The sequence below is a fragment of the Lycorma delicatula genome, chromosome 8, assembly GCF_047948215.1.
Source record: "Lycorma delicatula isolate Av1 chromosome 8, ASM4794821v1, whole genome shotgun sequence".
In the NCBI taxonomy this organism is placed as follows: Eukaryota; Metazoa; Arthropoda; class Insecta; order Hemiptera; family Fulgoridae; genus Lycorma; species Lycorma delicatula.
Window position 1 is genome coordinate 131,414,489 of NC_134462.1, and position 19,085 is coordinate 131,433,573.

The window sequence follows — 19,085 nt, forward strand, 5'->3', positions numbered from 1 at the left end:
TACAGAGAAGTCCAATGGAGTTAAATCAGGCGATCGTGGTAGCCAGCAAATTATTCCACTATGTCCAATCCAAGTCGGTACTTTGCTATTCAGATAGGCGACAGCTGCACAGTGATAATGTGGTGGCAAGTCATCTTGCTAGAAAATGAATTCTGTGCCCATATCCTGTTCTGATTGTGGCATTAGATAATGTTCAAGCAACTCAAGGTACAATATGCCAGTTCCAGTTGACTTGGCAAAAAAGAAAGGACTGCAAATTTTGTGAAAGCTTATACACTAAAAACATTTACCTTACACGAGTCCTGTGCATGTTCAAGTGTGTGGATTCTGCTCACTCCATATCCTAACATTAAGTTGATGCACTTTATCACTGGTAAGGAACGAATTTATTTAGATAATTATCTTCAGTCTCAGATTTTGTTTAACATGTTTATACAAAACACCGTTCGTTTTTCTTTATCACCTTCACTCAAAGCTTTTATCAGTTGTAATTTGTAGAGTTTAAATGACAGTTGATTACACAATACCCTCCATATTGTAACCCTAGGAATATTCACTCTTAAGCTGGTGCATCCTGTAGATTTACCTGAACTACGAATGAATGTCTGTAGCACTTGTTTATTTACTGCTTTTTCAGAAACTGAAGGTCATTCGCATCAGTGATATCCTGGCTGAGGCTTGACTGAAAGATGTCATTGCCAAGGTGCTGAAGATGACCTCTGGTAAAGCCCATAAGGGCTATGTATGGAGGGGGTGGCGTGGAAACCAAAACCGTCACATTGAGGGTGCCTTCCTCTGTGGGGTCAGGATGACCTGGCACCCTATGTGATACACAAAATTTTTCAATGAGATGATTGCAACATCCAATAACAGACTATCTTTGAGGTGGTTGCTAGCGATATTTAGTCATGAATTGTCTCCAAACGATAGTAGCCGATTTGAATTCATGAAACCATAAACAACACTGAGCACAGTCTGCACTAGTATATGACTCATAATAACTGATGGCATTACTCATTTGTGCATGCCACGTAATGAGAACATCAGGAACTAACGGTATTAGGTAGGAATGAAACTTGAAGATATACTACATTTAGTGATGTATCAAACAATTCATTATTAAAAGCTACTTTTGTATAACTAATTTAGAAATATCCTGTACATATATGTATGATTGTAGACAGTAAAACAATATTTTAATGAATTTTAATGTAATTCTGCTGAAGGAAAAAATCTGATGTGTACACCACATGACTTCCTTCTGTGCCTATTAAATTACATATACACATTTTTTTTGCTGCATTTCATTTGAAAGTGAGATACAATCCTCCAATTCTTCTTTTATAAAGTGGACAGTTACAGAGAAAAATGGCCCTAAATATTTCCTTAGCGTTTTATATTTTTTTATATATTAATTTTGTTTCACGTTTCTCAAGTAGTTATGTGGTGTAAGTGAGAATGTCAGATCTGTAATCATGCACACATCGGTTTGAATCCGTTTCATATAAATATATTTTATTTTTTAATTTAAATATATTGATTTATTAACTAGATTGTAAAAATTTTTGAATTAAAATGAAAGTACATAAAATTTTATTTCAATAATAACTTCCGAATATTTTTTCAATTTTTTTTTTTATTATTGAATTATTTATTATTTAGTGTTAACATTTTTTTTAGAATCAGCGATTATTAATAAATCAATATATTTAAATTAAAAAAAAAAAGAGTTAAAAAAATATATGTATATGAAGTTGGATTCGAACTGATGTCTTCCCCTTGTAAGAACAAAATATTTCATTAATTAAAGTTTTATTTGGCTATAACTCTGAAATCAATGAAAAAAATACCACTTATGATATACTGTTGAAAAGCTCTCAACGAGGGCTTATTACTGCAGTTAAGAAAAAGTCTGAAATCCAAATGTTTCAAAACTGAAACCCTGCTTTATTTAGAGGTCTGACTGTATACACATTTTTTACCCAGTCGATTGCAATAAAAAGGGGAGGTGGTGCACAACTAGATGTTACAACAGTCCTAAATACAAAATTTCAACACTATGGCTAATTGTTTTTGAGTTATGCGAGATACATACATACGTACATACATAGAGATGTAATGCCGAAACTAGTCAAAATGTATTCAGGGATGGTGAAAATGGTTGTCTGTTGAAATCTGAAAACAGAAAATTTTCACAATTACAATACTTCCTTTACTTCGTACAAGAAGTAAAAATTAAGTTAAATTATGTCAATTAATTTAAATTTAATATTTATTTCATTTGTTTATCTTTTTTTGTTTTACAGCAGCAACAACGTAAGCTATATCAAACTTTAAAACGCAATCAAATTGAAAGAAATAACAAAGTGCGAGAATATAGCTCACGCAATAAACAATTACGTCGTGCTGATCGTCAAAATCATCATTCCGGGGCCAACAACAACAGAAAATCATGCTAATTGGTATTTAGGTTTACTTGTAAGCCGGATTCCATTTATTATTTTTTTATTCAATTAAAAGTTGTTTGGACACCATATTTAACAATGTTGCACAATTAAATGTAAATATAATATACGTATAATATTTTATCTTATTTTTTTTTGCTTTTAAATACTGTAGGTAATATGTAAGTTCATTCAGAAAGATTTATAAGGTAATTTAGTTTACGTAAACCAATATCATTAACTTTTTTTTTAATATTTATGTTACATTTTGACCATGCTTTTTTGAAGTGTTAAGGATTTGCTTAAAATAATATATTCACAAAAATGCAGCACTGGTTGGATTTTAATATAATCTAAATGAAATAGCACACCAACTACTTTTGAAAGCAATAATTAAACTTATAAAATGATCAAGTTAAAATACTCTCAGAATTTAACTAAACTATATATATAAATGTGTGCATGTAAAATAAATAAACTTTTCTGAATGAAATATACATATTGTTCATTATATAAAAAATTATATTTATTCTCCACATAATATATAATTATAGTTAGCACTAACCTATGTTTTTAATAGTTTTAAAAATAGTAACTTGAAAAAATTAAAAAAAAATTATAAACTTAAAAAAATTATTAAAAAAAAAGTTAATAAATTTTGCCCAATAACTGTCTGGTGCTAGAACTTTCAGTATATAGTAATATTATAAACTACTTTAAAAGTATATAACTGAATAAATCTGTAATTAAAAATTAATTAATAAATAATTTTTTGTATGCATATTAATTTCTACAGTCTAAAGATGCTTAGTTAAATACATAAATGTGTGCTAGATGTCTTGAATTTTTACAATTAATATATTTATAAATTACATACAATCTATCTATATAATAATTTAAAATAAAAAATTTATTTGGAAATATTACCCTTAAGGAGTAAACTTCCAGTAGAAGTTTGGAGACCTCGTAAAGTTTGCAGAGAAATGCTGTAGAGTAAATTCCATTCATACTTATATGTCATAGCCTCTAAGAGAACTGAGAACAGGAGCCCCAAATTTTATTAACAAAATAAAGAAATTAATTCTATTATAAATATCTATATAATAAATAAATATTTCTCCCTATAAACTTACACAATATTTGATTTTTTATTATTTTTTTTTTAATTGAACTAAGTTGTTTCTGATTTACTTCTTTTAACTAATGACCGTAATAGTTAAATTATTTTTTTGAAATGATACAACAAAAAAAATCAACGCTTTATTTAATTTTTAACTTTTTGGTAAAAAATTTCCTTTTTTAATTAATATACAATCCTGCAAAAGCGTGTCACTTGACAGAGTTGTATATATTGATTAAAACTACAATAAATTATACGTACATTTTACTTTGTATCATAATATTTAATACACAAGTGATTTATAATAATGGAGTAAAATATCTGAAAGCATCCCAATCAGTAAATCTGAAACCAGATAATTACAGTTCGTTTTTCCAAACAATATAGATAAACATATTTACTTTAAAATAATAAATAAAATATTTATTTATTAAATACACTATTGTCATACCACAAAAAATATACTGGACAAAAATAGTGAAACAATTTTTAAAATAATAATAATAATAATAATTTTTTTTTAACAATGATTAAAATTTTTTTAATCATTTTTACTTTGTGAACGTCTGCAAAAAAAAAAAAAATAATGATGCAAATACATCTCTGAATAGCTAGTTTTTTTTCTACTCAAAAGTAAATAACAGTTGTGAGAATAACAACATAGTAAATAAACTTAATAATAGATGTAACCTCTTTGATTACTAATAAACAAAATTACCAGTTAACATTTCTTGATAATGATTAGTAAATTCAAAACGATGTCACTGGGTATACAGTGATTAAATACATAATTCATTAAAACTCAAATTAAAGAAAGTACATGAATTATGTATTTTCGCCTTTTAATTATAGATACCATTTTTGAAAACATCTCTAATGTAAAGTACATTTAAGTAATGTATTGACTGTTAACTAGAAAATTGATTATTACAAACGAATTAATAATTAATTTTCTACTAAACCTGTCTAGCCAGGGGACTCTGCTCCTGGACCCTTGATGCATTTGTATCCTCATGTTTGTGAGATATTAAGTATTTTACATATTCATTACAGAAAGAAAGATTGGTAACTTTACTTAATTATATTTCTGTATATATAATTATATTTTTATAAAATTTCAAAAAACTTGTATACAATAGTTTTTTTGTAACAAAATGTAAAAAAATAATTATAATAAATGTTAATGTAAACAACGTACTGTTTATATTACCTATAAGGACATACTGGGCCTATAAGGGCGTACTGGTTACCTGTAAGGGTATTTTACAAATAAATATATATATATATATATATATATATATATAATGTATGTATATAACCAAATAAAAATATTAATAATTTTTTTAATTAGTGAATTATGAATTTTTTTATTTTAATCGTTATAAATAATATTATTAATAACCAAATAATGTATTATTTCACTTCAGCACAAGTGATGGTTACATGAAGTGCTTAAGTGAAGTTAAGAGTTTGTTAAATTTATAAAAAATTTTGAAAATGCAAGAGCATAAAATTTACAAAAATAAAGAATGCTTACTCAGAATTCACTATATGATGATGCAAGGAATGATGTTGCGATAGGGGCTACCATTTTTATATTGATCAAAACTATTTGCAAATTTTTAAATTAATAAATAAATTCAACAATCTGAAAAATCTGGCTATATATTTTCTTTTAATAATTTATATTCAAACAACTGAATTCATAATTTAAAAAAAAAAAATTATTTATAAAATAATTAGGATATTAAAAGTATACATAAAAGGAATCCGGCTTAAAAAATGTCTTCAAAACATTTCAAGTAATTAAATGCGAATATTAAATATATATATATAGTATGAAATAATTATATATTAATAATTTTAATAGTGGCATTATACATTACCCCCACTCTTTTTGTTCAATAATTTATATAATTAAGTTTTTGAATGTAAGCGCTAATTTAATTGTACAGTAATAAGTTTTATTTATGTTTTTTTTTCTAATAAACACAGAAGAAAAGTGTAGTAACGGTATAGTTTTAAAGAAAACGACAGAATAACTTTTTTTTTTTTATTTTTGACTGAATTATATAAATTAAGGACATGTTGAAAGAATAATATTATAATAATTGTGTTGATAAAATAAGTGTATTAATATTTGTATTATAATTAATGCAACTGGATTATATTATCTTACATAGGTTATTATTATTTTTTAATAACAACCTTTATTCATATATTTGTACATGGATAAACTTTCATAATACTGAAATCTAAAAATAAAACGTGCACATAAAATGATCTAGCATTTCTTTTACATATTATAAAAATATAAATAAATGGATTATTTTACAAGTACTTTTATTTCAATTTTTGTGAAAGTTAATTTCATCAAATATGTGAAAGATTTTATCATATTGGCTCATATATGATTTTATCAGGGGGAAATTTCTGTAAGCCTTGCTTCATTCATTTAAAGCAAGGCTTTATAAAAATTAATTAAATGATTTTTTAACTTACTGCTTCTTCTTTTTTTGTGATCTTGTGCACTTTGGCAAGATCTCTGCTTCTTCAGATCTTCAGATTTTTTTTAACAATAAATTAATTAAAAACATAATTACAATTTTAAAATTCTCGACTGATAAATATTTACTATCTCAATCGCTGAAATAAAATTCTAATTAAAAAAAAATTCCATTGCTAGGGTGAAATTTGTTTAAACTATCGTGTGCTAAATTTCATTACTTCAAAATTTTATCTCTAGGTTTAGGTCTTAAAGCTGGCACTATTTAAGATAATTAGATATATCTGTCTAGAAAAAGAATATATCTATATATGAAGACTAGAAGTATTAAACATTTTTAATATACTGCAACAAACGAGCGACGATTTATTAAACATTTTTTAACGGGATGACCTCTCAACTTCTTGATGGTAGTTATTTTTTAAACCCATTTCAAAAATAATAATAATATTAACAAGCTTTAAAATGTTAGTTGCATTATAAAATAGGATGACTGGATGAAGAACTAGTAGTCAATGTCAGCTAACGTAATGGTTCAAAACAAATTAGTTTTGTGAATGTTTTCTTGAGGGCAATCAACTGAAAAGCGAGAAGGAAATTAAGAACATAGTGAATTTAAAACTAATTGCTGGAGGGCTAATATCAGAATTATAAATACTAGACATGCTCTTCCGATCATACTCAGATGTGTAAATTAGACAACCGAGTGTAAATTTAATATGCGATTGATTACTCAAGGCAAAATCTTTGCATTAAGTTTATTAACAAGGACCTTTTGATTTAAAAAAAAAATTTATTTGTATATTTAAAAATATAAAATAATTTAAGTTTAATAATACATAAAAATGAAAGATAAATTACCTATCACAATTTTACATCAGTAATTTACATCCAAAGATTACAGATATCCACATTTTTCAATTTATCCCTTAAAAATTCCTACAGAATAAAAAGGCTTTTGTTATCAATTTTGATTCAGCTGATTTTTTTTTATTTTATAAAATTTTACACTAACAATAAAGAGGTCATTTTGCGTCGATTTTGTTCTAGACAATTCTACATGCACATTGTATATATGAACCTGATAACTGAAGATTTCTAAAAACTGAGGATCTCTAAAAATAAAATCATTTGTATATAATTAAAACTGTCATAATTATACTAATACCTTGAAGCTACGTCTATATGATATCATATTTTTAAAATGATGATGTAGTATCTAACTGCCTGCTTCTGGAGGACCAATAATCTGTTCATACGTATGCTAACAATCTCTGAAATGCGGATACCAATGTTGATATATGGATGAGTCAATCCATGAGTCAATCCATGGGAAAACCTGAATTATAAGATTAGCATCAAATAATCCCTGATGGTCGGGAAATTAAAAAAAATTTAAACCTTAAACAAATTTTATCATATGCTTAACCTGGGCAGGATTAAGTCATCAGTATTATTAAAAATGTGTCATTTATCTGCTAATCTTTGAACATTTTAAACAGTATTATAGCTATTTAAAGAACTCTTTAAAAATGTTTAATATTACTGTTTTTTTCCATTTAAAACCTACATATTATTGGTAATAAAGCAAACTTTTATAACTTTCAGAATATTTTGTTATATGTTTTAGCCATTAACTGACAACATTAGATTTTCTAATCTTTAAATTCAAGTTATATAAATAAGAAATTGTTTTGCGGTCATATACGAGCTAAAATGGTAATGTTAAATATTAATAAGTATAGTTAAATTCTCTGTTTATCCAAACTAAAAGGAATTAAGAGTAATCTGGGATAAAGTAAATCATGATAACCTTAACTGAAGTACGTAATCTTCTGTTATTGAATGCACTAAACAATTACAATTACGAGTATTTGAAAAAGGAGTAAGAGTATTCTAATAATATAGAAGGCTGGAGAGTCAGAATGTACTCGTATTCAAAAATGCAAATGATTTGGATAAACAGGAAATAGCTGTACTCATAAAAATAATACTGCACAATTATATTAATGATTTTTATTTAATTATACTCTTTACTTTTTTTTAATATTTATTTCTAATAGTTATCAGTTAATTTGAATTTAATTATTAAAGCAATTTCTATTATAATTAATTAGGTACAGTATTATTTCATCATATTATTGCTACAAAGATTACAAAATATGCCATACAAAATAAATAAGTGGAAAACTATTGCACAATTAATAATCAGTTTGTTAATTAGTATTTTTTATAATTATATATTTCTAGAAGAAATAAATTAATTTATTTTACATGGTTTCAAACAAGTACTGGTACTTGTATAAAATGATTTTTTAAATGTAGAAAACAATTTTGTTAACAAAAATAATAAATTCACAAATATATTTTTATGCAGGCATATTATATGTTTGTGATTTTATTTCTATTTTTGTAATTATGTAAGTATATTTGTATAATTTTTTGAATGTGGGAATAACTAAGACACGGTTTTATAAGTTAGGTTATTAGTGTAATACGAGAACAGTTTCATACAGACTACAATAAACACAAGTTCAAGTCTAATTAGATAAAATTCTCATGGATTATCGCACTTTGTTAGCTATATCCATGAATAGTTTGCCTAATCAAGAAAATTCTTGATTCAGACAGAAAGCCTGTGGCTTTCATTTTCAGTTGTACTTAAAACACTATATATATTACTGGTGTCTCATGTATTCCTCCTTTCATTTTTTTACATAAATTTTATGTGGGATTGATTGCTATTATCAGCCATTAATAAATGTTAAGAGTTGTAATGAAATCGCATCGCTAACAGTGTTAAGTGCCAACATTGTCAAATGTTGGTGAACCACATGAACCTGTTCAATAAATGTGGCTTAGTTTGTTCAACTTAATTTTATATCCTTCAATTTGTAAGAAGCTACTCCATCAGTTGTCTCTCATGTCAAGCAGAACCAGGAGAAAGGGAAGGTTATCTGGGCCCATGTTGTCCATGAGGTTATTTCCTTAAACTTTATTAAAAAGTCCATTTATGATTCTGTATTATCTGAAAAACTAATGGGTAATGTTACATGTTTGTTATCACACCTATTTTTTTTTAATGTAATTCTTCAGATTTCATGAGAAATCTGAATAATGTTTGTTTCGGGTAGAAAAATGACATCTTTTAATAAAAAATGTATTTTTACTCGTTTAACATTTGTGACCATAAGTGGAAAAAAAGTGGTTGTGCTGTAACAATAAGGTTATGTTATTAATAAGTTGTATGTAACATGCATAATTTAACATTAATTAGTTGAGGGTTAGTGAGTGTAGGTTATGTTTTGGTTAGGCTAGATTATACTTACGATTTGTCAGTACACGGAACAAACATAATCTAAACAAACATAACTTATGCTCGCCAACAAACATATTTATTGTTTAATACATTGTTTTTTTTGACAAAGGAGATGCATCAATAAAAGTGATGGCACGGTAACAAACAAGTTACTGGTAATATTTTTAAAATCTTTTCCTATATATGAAACTGGCTTATAGATTATAAACATTAATGAATTATACAAGCAAATAAGTTAAAATTATTTTCTTAATTGAGCTGTTTTATGCCAGTGTTACACACAGAAGTACAACTGCACACCTACCTATAGTGCTACTTATAATTTTACATCAATATTAATGAAATAACATGCATATCTATATGGAACTGTTCTCAGCAAGATTATTTTTATAGTACTTTTTTTATTTTTAATAGTGCATAATATCCATAAGAAGTAGGAAAATGTAATTAATTGACTAAAGCACGATTCTTAAGATAAATTCATAAACCTGAGGTATACATATTTGTTGTATTATCTCTATCAATCTTCAATTCTTGTTAAGTAGAAATATGATTGTTTAAAAATGTTAATAGTTAATAATTTATTATTATTTTAATCTAAACTTCCGGTTTTATTATTAATTTTTGTTTTATTATATCACTGCCATCTTTTAATTTATATAATGAAATAATTTAATTTGTTTTTAAAGTAATAAGTCGGCACATCGATAATAAATTATTTAACATACAATTTATTTAGAATAATGGCAAGATTTAAAAAAATAACATTGCATCATTACAGATTACAAATAACACAAATTTTTAAAAACAATTAACAAATGTAAATAACAAATGTGTAAATATAAGATAAAGAGTTATTAAAAGTATTAAAAAATAATTTTAAATCCTTAACGATCATTTTTATTTTATAAATAAATTGCTAACTTGTTTAATGTCATTATTATAACAGCCAAAAATAAAACCTAATAATTTTAATGCCAGCTGTAAAAATGCCAACACCCCCTACACGCTATTTCTAAAATTAAATATTAAAAACTTACCCTCTCAAACCAATCCATGACAATCAAATACTAAGAAAAACAAAAAATAAAAGAAAAAGTAATAAAGTAATTGTTTAGATTCTTAAATCTTTTGAAAAAATAATGAATTAAATTTACCACAAGATAAAAAGTATAAAATGTTTATTTTTATTTTTATTTACTGGTATAAATATAACACATGTTTATTATTTACTATTATTAAATCTAAATTTTTTATTAGTTAAGACTAACCATACATTTTGTTTCATGAATGCAAGTTTTATTCATTTATTTGTATTTGTAAAGCTACAGTTTTTTTTAATCAATGAAAAACATAAAATCTAAAACAACGCAGATCCATCCGTAATCTTTTATCACATCAGCTTATTGTAAATTACAAGTGTAACTTGATTTGTAATATAAAAATAAGGTTTGATTCAATAAACAACATGTTAAGAGCATGTTGACCTGAATTAGTGATCAACAGAAAATTGATACATCAAAATCGACTTTAACTGCATGCACGTTCTCAATATGTAATGAAATGGGGAAGAGATAAGTGTCAACATTTAACAAACTTATTACAAAAATATCAATTGAATAATTTATTACTTTGGTATATAAAACAATTTCAATTTATTTCAGTCAAATTTTGCACTCCACCTTACTTATTAGTTTCATCACAACTCTGATGATGTGTTGGAATACAGGGTTTTTCCAAGTAAAGCTAAGCAAAAAGAAATTCATAGTGTTATCTAACAAAAAAAAAAAAAAATCCTTTATCAATTATCAGAGAAAATATGATGCTTTAATGTTTTTCAAAATTTTTTAATATCTTACATAAATATTGTTATAAAACAGTTGTTTACTTAATTTACCTCACTGTATATAAAGAGTAATGTTTATTGTATCTTAAACTTTATCAACAAGCAATAACTAGTTCTCTGCTACTCAGCTTCGATAACAATTTGGTACCAACAAGAAAAGTTATATACTAAATTTATGAAAATCTCTTAGATAAATTATATTTTTTTATTCTTTTAACTGTAAGTAATGACAGTCGGATGTCTAATTACAATTTCATTCAAAACAAACAGACACTCGAAGTAAATCTTAAACTGTTCAGTGGAAAGTAAGACTAAGTAATCTAACAGTAAATGAACTTAAGTATACAAAAGATCTTGTTAACTTCTGATTATTTCATAGTTATATAAATCAAATGCACGTAAACTGATTTTTTGTTTATCAAATTTTGGTTGACTTTAGATAAGTAAGGAGAATAATCTAAATAACACTAAACTAATTAGAGATACTTCCATTAACGTTAACTCGTTACATACAGTGAGATAATTTAAATAGAAAACTGTTTAAAAAAATATTTGTAAGAGGTCTAAAATTTAAAAACAATATCAATTAGCAAAGAGAAAAGATGCTTTAATGTAGCCTTTTTAAATTTAAAAGGCTTTTAAATTTTCTTTATGAAACATAAAATGGAAATACTTCCATAAAAATGATCCACAATACTGTGGGTAAATATCTAAATTCCATACTTATTTTTTTATGTTAAATAAAAACAGAACACATCATAGCAATAATAAAATTTTCAAAGATTTAATTTCAAATTGAGTTGTTTAATCAATGGATTTTTTTTCCCATTAGCTAAATTAATAATAAACGATGTGTTTTTAGTCATTTACATTTAAAAATAGAGAGTATACTGGAATAACAACAACAATAGACAAAAATTTAATTTATATGACCTTTAAAGAAGAAAAAGATGGCACTCTTTCAGGATTTCCCCCAAAATTTTTCTATTTTTTTAATGATATATATAATTGTAAGTATCCAAAAATCATAATTCATTAAAAATGCATGTATTTTAATGATTATATAAAATTATTTTGGAGAAACAAGAGTAAAATTAAAAATTCATGATAAATTTACAAACATAACATTTATTATACATAATAATTATAATTACTTTTATAAACACAATACAGTACTTATCCTGCTAAACGATAATTATACTACAGGATGAAACTCACTAATATTTTGAAGTATGAAATTGAACAAATCTTCCTCATCCTTATGTCGGTGATGCCATAAAAATTCACATAAATAAGAATCTAACAAACTCTATTAGGAATCATTAAAAGTTGCATCATTGTTGCATATAATTTATATGTTTAACATTAATTAGTTACGTTAGCGAGCAAAGGTTATGTCGATATGTCAGCCTCTGTGGTGTGAGTGGTAGCGTCTCATCCTTTCATCTGGAGGTCCATGGTTCAAATCCTGGTCAGGCATGGCATTTTCACACACGACAAAATTGTCATTTCATCCTCTGAAGTAATACCTAACAGTGGTACCAGAGGCTATATATATATATATATATATATAATATAATATAATATATTTAAAAAAAGAAACGTTATGTCAATATATGTACAATTTGTCATATATCTTAAAAAAAAAAATAGAAAAAAATCGGGGGAAATTATGAAAGAATACCAAAAAAATCTGTAAGAGGCATATTATATCAAAGTTTTTATAGATCACATTTTACACAGAGATTTTTTTTATTTGTGTAACAAAACATTGTAAGAGAAAGGCAATCTCTAAAGTAGCTACAGTTCCTGTTTTTCAATAACTCAGTCCAGCTGTCTGCAAACCACTTATTTAAGTAAATATTTAAATACTGATAACTTATTACAGTTTATGTAATCATGTATACTGATAAGAATAATAGTCAGGGAAAAAAATTGCTGAATGAAAATTTATCATTTTATAATTAAAAACTAAATTATGTTTTTATCGCCAGATATTCTTTTAATAACATAATGATAATTCAAATGATATATATAACAAAATTTTCTTTTAATTATAGGAATAAGACTTTTATTATTAAGCTGACTCTTAGCTGGCAACTCAAAGAGAAAGATAATACTTAAGATTATTTCTGATTAATCCCACAGGGTAAAATAAATAACAGCTAATCATTCTTGCCATGAAACAGTTTCTATAATATCTATAAAAATAAGTACCCACAGATAAATGATATAGTAGTAATATTTCTGTAAATTCAGCAGCAAAAAAAAAATCATGTTGAGGGTAAATTGCCTAATACAGAATTTTTAATAATTTTACATGTCAAGAATCTTAAGTTTCCAGTACTTCTGCAACCTAAATAAATAAATTGTTCATTTTATTACATTAAAAAAGAATATGACTTGCTTTAAATATTGCCTAAAGATAAATATTATAAGAAAATGTGGAAAAAGTGATAATCATAAATACTAATGGAAAAACTAGATATTAAAAAAGCATTATTTCCTTTTACACGCGTTCAATACAATTTATACTTTATAGCAACATTATTCAGGAAAATCCAACTTACAATAACTTATCAGCGCACTACTTTACAGATATTAATAAAATACAAGCATTTGTATGAAAAAAAAATCAACAATTAAAATTGTCTAAAACAATTATATAAAACAAAATAGAAGCATGTGACTATGAAATTTTACATAATGATAATGTGAATGCTTAAATAAAAAAATAAATCATTTGTGAAAACACCACTGATGAAATATTCATGCTAATCCAAAAAAATGTAAATGTTACAAGTTCAGGTAAAATAAATTATAGTATTCTATTATTTTAACAATATAAAAAAATTTATAAGAAGTTAGAATTAACAAATAGAACAGTAGAATTTTAATTTATGTAATGTTTAAATCCACACAAAGTCAGTTTTATTTGGAATTGGAAAAATTTTTATAATGCTAGACTTCAGTTCACTAGACTTATTTTACTCAAATATCACCGACAATTCAAAATCATTTTACCTCCTTACATATCAATACAGACTATAGACCTTTTTCTTTTTTATCTCCTTGATTTATCATAAGGGTAGAAAATTGCTAATAAAATTTTATCTTTCATAATAAAATAAACAGAACATAACCTACACTGATCATTTAAACCGCTAAACTAGTAAAATATGAATCGCTATACTTTTTTCATTATAATAGAAAACTGAAAACAGAACTTGATAAAATTAAAATAATCTTTATAAGATTAATTTATATTAAAACATACACGTCAGATAAACATTGTTTATAACAAAAGAATATTAAAAAATACCATAAACAATTTATTTAATCATATCTAACAAAAAAAACTAGATTTAAAGTTGGAAAATTCTGAATATTAATTTTTTTTATTGAAAAAACTGTGATATTTTATTTATACAAATGGAATTTTGGTTAATTTAATTCATAAATTTTATAAATTATTAAACCACACAGCCTTATGAATTACAGAAACCCCTGGATTAACTGAAAAAAATTATGATTTATTTCTTTTTGGATAATTTAAAATTCTTTGTAAAAATCTTTTTTAAATACTCTTTCATAGTCCACAAATAAAATAAATATGAGTGAACATGTGAATGTGCTTGTATATGTACATTTTTTTAATAGGAAAATGCATTTTAAAACTGGGTTTTGCTAAAATCGTAATACTTCGTAGAACAATATATTATATAAGGAATTAAAGAGAAAATGATCTCAAATTGGTGCAGACTTCTTTTAAACAATTACATTATTATGTTTATCAGCGTTTAACGTATAAGTTTATCATTTAGGCAGTCAAAGCTTTATTCACATATATAAAATGTTATCGGCAACTAAGTGTTTTATTAGATAGACTGTTAACAGGTCGGTGTAATTTATCTTCTCCGATTACTAATGTATACGATAAAATATCTTTTATATGGTATTATCAAATTTTTAACAAATTCTAATACTATTCTGTCTTGACAAATTCTGAGCAAATTGTCATGCCATGTTTCAATCTTATCACGTAATGTAAATTAATTATTAAACTTATTACATCTAATTCTTATATTATTGTTTTTAATTTTTCCTTTATCAGACCATTAGTATTTCATATGAATGTTTTTACCAAGATATATTTTTCATAATCTGTTCTCTAAAAGGAAATGTACTATTATTATGAAGGGGAATCCATTAGAAGAGTGTAAATGGTACATAACCTAATAATAAATTTATATTTTGTTATTTAAAATATAGCTGTGGCCTTCTTCATTGTAATGTTTTTAATTGTTGTAGATTAACCAGAAAAATTGTGACATGTGATCTTTAAAACTTTAAGCATGTAAAAATATATATATATATATATATATATATATATATATGAAACAATAATGATGATGATATCAAATGCCACAATTTCAAGGTTGATCACTGTTATTACTTGTATTATTATTGAAAAAAATACTGTGTTAAAAATGAGTTACTTTTTTAATATTCCAGACAGATGGAATAAATACTTCACTCAATAGCAAGGAGTTTTATCATATACCCGAGAAGAAATTATGAATAGTTAACCAAATGTCCATATAGTAATGAAAATAATCACGTTATAAAACTTTCATCTATAAATAAATAAACTGATTCTTTTTTTTAATCCAAAATAATGCCAAGGAAAGATTTTTAAAAATATTTTATTGATTAACTTACCATTTTTACTTGAATCTTTTTGATTTTTATCTTTATTATTTAAGTAATAGTGAAAGATAAGATTGTGAATTAAAGCAAAATCACAGCAAATTACTATACACATGATTTTAATTATGAATTTTGATTAAAGGAATAAATTTTATCACATAACTACTTTAAATAAAAATTGAAAAACATTTATTCATGACTCTATCCTTTGCTTAGTGAAAAAAAGGCTTTATTGCTTTACTTATCTTTTTAATTTTAGAAGTTTGTTATAAATGAAAAAATTAAACAGATTTAATAGGTTCAAAAAATCTTTTTTATCAGATGAAACCGGTAAGATGCGGTGGAATGTAATGCGCGTCTAGACAAATTTGGGATAACAATGTTAAATAAAAAATAACAAACGTGAATTTAAATATCAATTATATTTATATACACAATGAAAAAAATATAATTTTTAAATAATAATATTTAATTAATTGTCTGTCATGGAATGTTAAAAACTGGTGAAGAAGTTTTGCGAATAATTGACTATTTGTGCATGAAAATTATTTGTGTTGTGTATGAGTAAGAGTGTTATCATTTATTGGTGTATAGTAACTTTTCTTGAATGATAAATGAAATGTGTAAGCGGTAAGTGTATGAATAAATTGTAATAAAATACTACATTTGAAGAGATGAAGAACAATATGTAGTATTAAAAGCGTGAATAATATGTAGAGATTAGGGTCTGTATTTATTTTTATTATTAATAAATACCATTAAATAATATTTAATTATATTTATACAGTTTGTTTGTTAAATTAATTATTGTGAGTATGCAAGTGTGTTGTTGTTATAATTATTAGAATCATTTTAATCTTGGTCTCAAATTGCAACACCAAAGTACAAAAATATATATTAAATTTATAATTATATTGTTATTAATTGCTGCCAACGGATGAATCAGTATGATGAAAGATAGTGATGTTTATTTAAAATGAATCTGAATGCTATAAAATTATAGTTTGTGTATTATATTTTAGGAAATAAATAATCAGTCATAAAATTTATTAATCATTAATTAATTAATTATTGAATTATATTGTTTAATATTATAAATACTGTCCATGGTTATTATTAATGTTAAAGAGTAGTTTATTAAGACATGGTGATAAATTATATTAATTAATGTAAATACATATTATAAATATATTTTACAAATTAACGTTCTAAATGTACCATATAAATTTTAGATTATAAAAATAATGTAACAACAAAAAAAGAATGAAACAAAATGTTCAAAAATCAAAGTAATAAAAAATGTGTTGATATTAAAAAGTTTTTCTTTTTTTAAATTAATTATTTACCTATAAACCCTCTTGCAATTAATGTTTGTACAGAACCGCCACTAAAAGTCTAAGTCCCTTTCTGTGATAAAACAGTTAAGTAACACTGTATGTCATAAAGGTTAATCAACTACTTTCATTCACAAAATACCAGGTTTGTTACAAGTTGTGTTATTTTCATGTGTTTGATGATTTGTGATATTGAACAAATTTTAATTTATGCAGCAGTGTGTTAAAGTGGCAGACACAAGCGAATGAATACTCAATTGAAGAAAGACTTGTTGCTAGTATTTGGGTGCATGCGAATACAAGTTCATCTATTTTCAGTTCAAAGGTAGTTCCTGCAGAACTAGTTAACAAATAATTATTTAGGAGCATTTAATAAAATAAACTTGAATTTAATTATTTTTAAAAATCCAATTACAATAAAAAAGGCACAGAACATTCATCAGCACATCTAATGACAAAAGAGTGAAACTAGCTTAGATACGAGGAAGAATAAAATTCAAACAGTAATTTTACTATTTTACACAGCAAGCAGTTCTGAGATGGATGACTGAGTTGGGCGGGTGGAGGGGGGTTGTTAGAGAGGGGGAACCAGCTTGGTTAGCTCCTCTACTCTACTCTGTCATCAGTAAAAAACCATAAGAGAGCAAGAGGTTCCATCATTTGTTGCAAAACATATAATCGTAATGTTTTTAACTAATGAAGGTGTTAAACTTGTGGGAATTCATTTAAAGGTACATTTTGGGGATGCTACCAGAACTGAGTGTATATGAAGGCCAGACAATTTAAGGACGGGTAAGAAAGTGTAGAAAACTAAAGTCATGATCGACACCTAAGGTAAAGTCTCACAGCTGACCACATTCTTGCTGTTCCAAGAGCTTATCGAAGGTTATCGCTGGTTCACTGTTGAAGAAATCATGTCAGAAGTGGGTAACAGCTATGGGAGTGCTCAGTCCATTATCACTGATCATCTTAGCTTCAGTAAAATTAGTGCTCGATGATGGGTTCTGAGGTTGCTGACCGAAGATCAAAAACAGGTCAGGTTGGAGATCTGTGAGAGACTTCTGAATCAGTTTAGGCAAGGGGATGATTTTTTGAGGCACATCATCACATGTGATGAGATATAGATCCACTATTACACTCCAGTCAAAAATGGCAAGTAAGGAGTGGCAAAGGAAGGAGTACCCGGTGAAGGCCAAAACCTGTCACCTGTCAAAGGACACCGGTATCCACGATCTAGTATTCAAATCCGTGTAAAAATAACTGGCTTTACTAGGACTTGAACACTGTAACTCTCGATTTCCAAATCAGCTGATTTGGGAAGACGTGTTAACCACTAGACCAACCAGGTGGGTTCAACCACCCTTCCTAAAGTCCAGATTTCTCCCCTGTGACTATTTTTTGTTTGCGCCCTTGAAAGAATCACTTGGAGGGAAAAAATTAAAAACAATGAAGACGTCGAAAAGTCCATGTGCAATTGGTTGATCCACAAATCTTTTTATGAACAAGGAATGTTCAAACTTCCAAATAGTTGGCGAAAGTGTGCAGATTGTGCAGGAAACTATTGAGAAATGGTGAAAGTATGAATTGTGAATAGTATAATCAATAAATTTACAAAAAAAAAAAAATTACCATTTATATTTAATTCTCCCTTGAATGTAAAGTTTTTATTACTTTTACCTTAAAATAAATATACTCCTGTTGCATTTTTATCCTACTCTTTTTTTTTTTTTAAGTATTCCACTATAGAGTTATGTTGTGTCATTGATCAATGAATTAATTAATTTTAAAATTCCATGGCAATAATAA

General features: G+C 25.8%; 2 protein-coding genes across 20 annotated transcripts in view; one reads left to right on the forward strand and one right to left on the reverse strand.

The window, feature by feature from the left end:
• Positions 1–17,249, forward strand: part of TP53INP (Tumor protein p53 inducible nuclear protein) — a 260,392-nt gene extending 243,143 nt beyond the window's left edge. For all 5 annotated transcript variants that reach the window (XM_075373938.1, XM_075373943.1, XM_075373939.1 and 2 more), the window contains exon 4: positions 2,307–17,249. In XM_075373938.1, coding sequence (XP_075230053.1) covers positions 2,307–2,459 — 153 coding nt within the window. In that variant the 3' untranslated portion in view covers positions 2,460–17,249. The remainder of the gene's footprint in view (positions 1–2,306) is intronic.
• LOC142329377 (putative aarF domain-containing protein kinase 5) overlaps positions 1–19,085 on the reverse strand; it is a 314,333-nt gene that overhangs the window by 293,141 nt on the left and 2,107 nt on the right. For 2 of the 15 annotated variants that reach the window (XM_075373925.1, XM_075373924.1), the window contains exons 2-4: positions 10,430–10,459; positions 3,372–3,479; positions 2,108–2,175 (exon numbers count right to left, since the gene is read on the reverse strand). The gene's annotated coding sequence lies outside the window, so the exon portion shown is untranslated. Of the gene's footprint in view, positions 1–2,095; positions 2,176–3,371; positions 3,480–10,429; positions 10,460–19,085 lie in introns of all 15 variants that reach the window. The other 13 variants (XM_075373923.1, XM_075373922.1, XM_075373918.1 and 10 more) reach the window with 10 other exon arrangements.